We start from the raw sequence: 5,396 nt of genomic DNA on the forward strand, positions 1-5,396 counted from the left end.
ATACAATGTATGGAAACTAAAAAAATATCGCTTTGGGGGTTGTTATCGACAAAGGTTCTCACGAGTTGTCGCCGCTGCGTGTTAACCCAATGCATGGCTTTTATCCTTTTATAATTACCAGTATATGAATATAAATCTAAAGTGACCATCTCTTAGAATTTTATATAAAGTCAAAAAGCGACGAAATTTGCGAAACAATCCGTTTAGCGATGCTGCATGTTTGCGCCGTGTACTACAGCACAGGTATAGTAAAGTTATTATTAGCGTAAAGCATTCGAATAATGACTAACAATAATAATATGGGATTTATTGTTTAACACCTTTGCCGCTGCAGCAGGAATTTACTTTGACACGGTGGTCGTGTCTACCCCACAAGTTTGTATGGTTAATGATGTCGGATCGTGAGAGAATCCGTACGGCTTGTACTCTCACGAGTCAGGAGTTGTGCTCACTGGATACGAATCCTAAAACCTCAAATCTTTGTGGTGTAAGACTATGAACGTAAATCTCAAATGGCGATCTTTCAGAATTTTATTCAAAGTCAAATCAGCGGAAAAATCTCGGCGATGAAAAGCGTACTGCAAATGGTCGCTCGTCGATTTGAGCCGCTTTGTGTACACTTGTTTGACGGTGTTGTTTCCGTAGCATATTACAGATAGAAGACTATGCTCAGAAAAGGGTGGAGGCAAATTCCCGCCAGCACCTGTATTATACGCCTACTAAAATCGCGAATTGAGATATAACGGTCCTCTCTCTATATGTATATACATGTATATACTGTTGACTCAATACTTCTAAATTAGGTTTTGAATAGGCGCCGCTTCCAACGCAGCTGAACACGGGCACTCGGATTACCAAATTCGAACGAAGGGGCGTTGGATATATATATCAGCTACTGTAAATCATGCAACGTATGTATTTGCATGAGGAATGCGTTCGATTTCCAACGCCCCTTCGTTCGAATTTGGGCATCCGAGTGCCCGTGTTCAGCTGCGTTGGAAGCGACGCCTACTCAAAATGAATGAGACTTAATTTAGAAGTATTGAGTCCACAGAAGCCTTTCTAAGAAGATAGGCAAACTTGTCATACGAGACTGGAATACAGTTGTGATAGAAAATAGCTCCGGGTTGGGTACTTCGCAATATCATGTAATGCTCTAATAAGTGAACAGGACAACATGCCGTTTGCCTTTAAATTTCCAAACTAAAAGGTCTATTGTTAAAATTGTGCTTGAAGTCCTCGAAAATCAACGTAAGCTTACAACCCGGCCATCATCAGAATATATTTTGGAGAGTCGTCGCAATTGAAGGGACTAGTTATTTGACTTTTAGTTATTTCTCTAATTCTCAGAAACGCAAAAAATTCTAAAAAGCACATTGCCTGGAATTGACAGATTTGGTACGGTGACCCAGCGATAGTCATCGATAGTCATCGAGGTTACCCTGTATGCGATATTGGTATTACGCATATTTGTAATGATACCGCTTGAATATCTTTTTCCGATGGCCATCGTAGCGTAAAAAACCCAAAGTCGATTGATATCACTACGACGATTCATACGACAAAAATTTAATGACAAACTATACAACAAAACCGCCAAGTATGAAAGCCATGCCCAGTCTGATATAGCCCGGTTGCCAGCCTCGTACCCAGGCGCTTTGAAAGCTTTGAAAATGCGTGCGTGGGCGTAGCGCAGCTGCGTGGCTGTTACCGGGCTGATGACGGGGAAAAGCTTCCCTGCGATTTTTTCAAAGCGCCTGGGTACGAGGCTGCCCGGTTGCGACGTATACAATAATATATAGGAATCTTTGTAATTCATATGCCTCGTGTTCTTGCTGTTCTTGGAAGTGCTTCGTTATGATGTTTTTAAAGCGACACAAAAAGAAGTTCGTGTTATTGATCTTCTTAATATTTTCGTTTCATTCTATGCTACCGTATATTTTTAACAATTTTGAACGCGAATCCACTTCGACAAGACCGCCAAGAGCGATTAATTCTTCTCAGTCTATGAAGTTAAAGACGAACGAAGTCTTATTAAAAGCCGCAAAACCAAATAAATCACGGATTGACATGGTCAACGACTATTATCCATTTGTGGATTTTAGATTCGTTTATCCCGAAATTTCGCCGAAAGTTGACGAAACGCGGAAAATATTTATGATAATATTAGTCAATTCTGGCGCAAAGGGAATCAAATTCCGCCAACGCCGCGAAGCTATCCGTCAAACATGGGGAAGTACGGGTAATTGCGAACAACTTAACGCATTGGGAGATGGAAAACTGAAAGACCTAAGATGGTTGTTGGTGTTTGTTGTTGGAAAAGCAGGACCAGGAACACGTGACGATGAATTAAATGAAGCTGAAGCTAGACGGTACAATGATATGTTGATAGGCAATATCACTGACAACTACATTAATAACATTATCAAATTCTACATGGGTCATTTTTGGGCGAACAAATTTGATGTAAAATATACAATGAAAACAGATGATGATGTTTATGTGCGTATACCTCGCGTGTTGGAGTATCTTGTGAATGCTAAACTTCCAAGACCCTTCTACGGAGGTTCTTCTCTGGCACCCAGTCATGTAAGTCGTACAATCGGTGCAAAATGGGCAGTTAGTTACAAGTACTATGAAGAGGCACTATTCCCAACGTTTAATTTCGGGGCATTTTTTATCTTATCCACTGATCTTCTAAACAAATTGTTTAACTATGTCTATATACGAAAACCATTCCACACAGATGATGCGTACGTTGGGGTTGCCATGAAAGACTTTGAGGTAAAGCCAACTAACATTACTTCGTTTCATTTAATAAAGAGAATGCGAAGGTATGTAGCATCTTTCAAAGACTGTGAGATTTTCAGTTGGAATGCTTTCGGGCATTCTTTGGATCCACGATCAATGAAAGAACTTCATCTTCGCGTGCAGAATCTTGTGTGTAAAAATATCACTTTGGATATTGAGGATCATCGTTGCGGAAAATCCGCAGTTAAAACAACGACATCAACAAGGGGTCGGTTTCGATAAGTCTGCGAACAAAGACATAAATAAGACACGAAACGAGCATATGCATATAATTATACACACAATTATATATGTCGTATATTAATTATATATTAATTATTTAAGAGAATTGATCACTCAGTTCTCTTTTATGAAATTATATATATAGTCTCCGTTAAATATTGCTAAGGACATCTATTTATTATATCTCCACCAATTTTTCGTGCTTATTGGTTATTACCTAATAAATAGCATGCAAGCGTTTCTCCAAGCTGGCAACTTGGCGTAGGCGTAGCTTTACTATAGCCGGTTTTCCACTAGCGATATTTTTCGCCCGAAGGCATTAACTGACAGTCTGCAGCACATACAAGTATAAAATTTACTCGCGAACTATTAGCTCCAGAAATAAGTTTTTATCACCCCGACTGTTGTTAAGATCTTAAAGTTACATAGCGAATTTAAAATTTTAATAGATAGTCATCGAGGTTACCTGTTTACAATATTGGAATTACGCATATTTGTAATGATACCGCTTGAATATCTTTTTCCGATGGCCATCGTGGCGTAAAAATCCCAAAGTCGATTGATATCACTACGACGATTCATACGACAAAAATTTAATCACAAACTTACAACAGAACCGCCAAGTATGAAAGCAACGCCCAGTCTGATGTAGCCCGGTTGCCACGTATACAATTATATATATTATAGGAATCTTTGTAATTCATGTGCCTCGTGTTCTTACTGTTCTTCGAAGTGTGTCGTTATGATGTTTTTGAAGCGACACAAAAAGAAGTTCGCCGCGTTATTGATCTTCTTAATATTTTCGTTTCATTCTATGCTACCGTATATTTTTAACAACTTTGAACGCGAATCCACTTCGACAAGACCGCCAAGAGCGATTAATTCTTCTTCTATGAAGTTAAAAACGAACGAAGTCTCATTAAATGCCGCAAAACCAAATAAATCACGGATTGACATGGTCAACGACTATTATCCTTTTGTGGATTTTAGATTCGTTTATCCTGACATTTCGCCGAAAGTTGACGAAACGCGGAAAATATTTATGATAATATTAGTCAATTCTGGCGCAAAGGGAATCAAATTCCGCCAACGCCGCGAAGCTATTCGTCAAACATGGGGAAGTACGGGTAATTGCGAACAACTTAAAGCATTGGGAGATGGAAGACTGAAAGATCTAAGATGGTTGTTGGCATTGGTTGTTGGAAAAGCAGGACCGGGAACACGTGACGATGAATTAAATGAAGCTGAAGCCAGACGGTACAATGATATGTTGATAGGCAATATCACTGACAATTACATTAATAACATTATTAAATTCTACATGGGTCATCTTTGGGCGAACAAATTTGATGTCAAATATACAATGAAAACAGACGATGATGTTTATGTGCGTATACCTCGCGTGTTGGAGTATCTTGTGAATGCTAAACTTCCAAGACCCTTCTACGGAGGTTCTTCCCTGGCACCCAGCCATGTAAGTCGTACAATGTTTGCAAAATGGGCAATTAGTTACAAGTACTATGAAGAAGCACTATACCCAGCGTTTAATCTCGGGGCATTTTTTATCTTATCCACTGATCTTCTAAACAAATTGTTTAACTATGTCTGTATACGAAAACCATTCCACACAGATGATGCGTACGTTGGGGTTGCCATGCGAGATTTTGGAGTAAAGCCGACTAACATTACTTCGTTTCATTTAATAAAGAGAATGCGAAGGTATATGGGATCTTTCAAAGACTGTGAGATCTTCAATTGGAATGCCTTCGGGCATTCTTTGGATCCACGATCAATGAAAGAACTTCATCTTCGCGTGCAGACTCTTGTGTGTAAGAATACCACTTTGGGTATTGAGGATCATCGTTGCAGAAAATTCGCAGTTAACAACGACATCAACAAGAGGGCGGTTTCGATAAGTCTGCGAACAAAGACGTAAATAAGACACGAAACGTGTATATGTATATAATTATACACACAATTATATATGTTGTATAATTATATATTAATTATATATTAAAATATTTAAGAGAATTGATAACTCAGTTCTTTTTTTAGCCTACGCGTAGACTCAACTTAAGTTATAAGTAGAGTCTACGCATCAGCGTTAAAAAGCTTGTTCAATCACGTGGATTTCCCCACAAATGCGGGGAACGCTTGTGATTGGTCAGTATCCTGAATATTTATCAACTGACCAATCACAAGCGTTCCCCACATTATACTGACCAATCACAAGCGTTCCCCACATTTGTGGGGAAATCCACGTGATTGAACAAGCTTTTTAACGCTGATGCGTAGACTCTACTTATAACTTAAGTTGAGTCTACGCGTAGGCTATTCTTTTTTATGAAATAATATATATAGTC

At 38.9% G+C, this 5,396-nt stretch overlaps 2 protein-coding genes across 2 annotated transcripts; both read left to right on the plus strand.

Moving 5' to 3' along the window:
- The first annotated feature begins 1,777 nt into the window (after nt 1–1,777).
- Nucleotides 1,778–3,458, plus strand: LOC114517057 (beta-1,3-galactosyltransferase brn-like). The gene is made up of 2 exons (XM_028536699.1): nt 1,778–2,589; nt 2,824–3,458. The coding sequence occupies exons 1-2, from the start codon at nt 1,858–1,860 to the stop codon at nt 3,031–3,033; spliced, it is 942 nt and encodes a 313-aa protein (XP_028392500.1). The 5' UTR covers nt 1,778–1,857; the 3' UTR covers nt 3,034–3,458.
- A 478-nt stretch (nt 3,459–3,936) lies between these two features.
- LOC114517058 (beta-1,3-galactosyltransferase brn-like) lies at nt 3,937–4,983 on the plus strand. Its single transcript, XM_028536700.1, has 2 exons — nt 3,937–4,507; nt 4,742–4,983. Exons 1-2 carry the CDS (start codon nt 3,989–3,991, stop codon nt 4,967–4,969), a joined length of 747 nt encoding a protein of 248 aa, XP_028392501.1. The 5' UTR covers nt 3,937–3,988; the 3' UTR covers nt 4,970–4,983.
- The last annotated feature ends 413 nt before the right edge of the window (nt 4,984–5,396 follow it).

This window comes from Dendronephthya gigantea, unplaced genomic scaffold (assembly GCF_004324835.1).
Source record: "Dendronephthya gigantea isolate DGI-Jeju-01 unplaced genomic scaffold, DenGig_1.0 000007F, whole genome shotgun sequence".
Lineage (NCBI taxonomy): Eukaryota > Metazoa > Cnidaria > Anthozoa > Malacalcyonacea > Nephtheidae > Dendronephthya > Dendronephthya gigantea.

What these genes read in the sequence shown, in the direction of transcription:
- LOC114517057 (XM_028536699.1), top strand. Translation starts at nt 1,858, where the DNA reads ATGATGTTTTTAAAGCGACACAAAAAGAAGTTCGTGTTATTGATCTTC. An exon ending in CTTCTCTGGCACCCAGTCAT is followed by an intron (nt 2,590 to 2,823) that starts GTAAGTCGTACA and finishes CATTTAATAAAG; the next exon opens with AGAATGCGAAGGTATGTAGC.
- LOC114517058 (XM_028536700.1), top strand. Translation starts at nt 3,989, where the DNA reads ATGGTCAACGACTATTATCCTTTTGTGGATTTTAGATTCGTTTATCCT. An exon ending in CTTCCCTGGCACCCAGCCAT is followed by an intron (nt 4,508 to 4,741) that starts GTAAGTCGTACA and finishes CATTTAATAAAG; the next exon opens with AGAATGCGAAGGTATATGGG.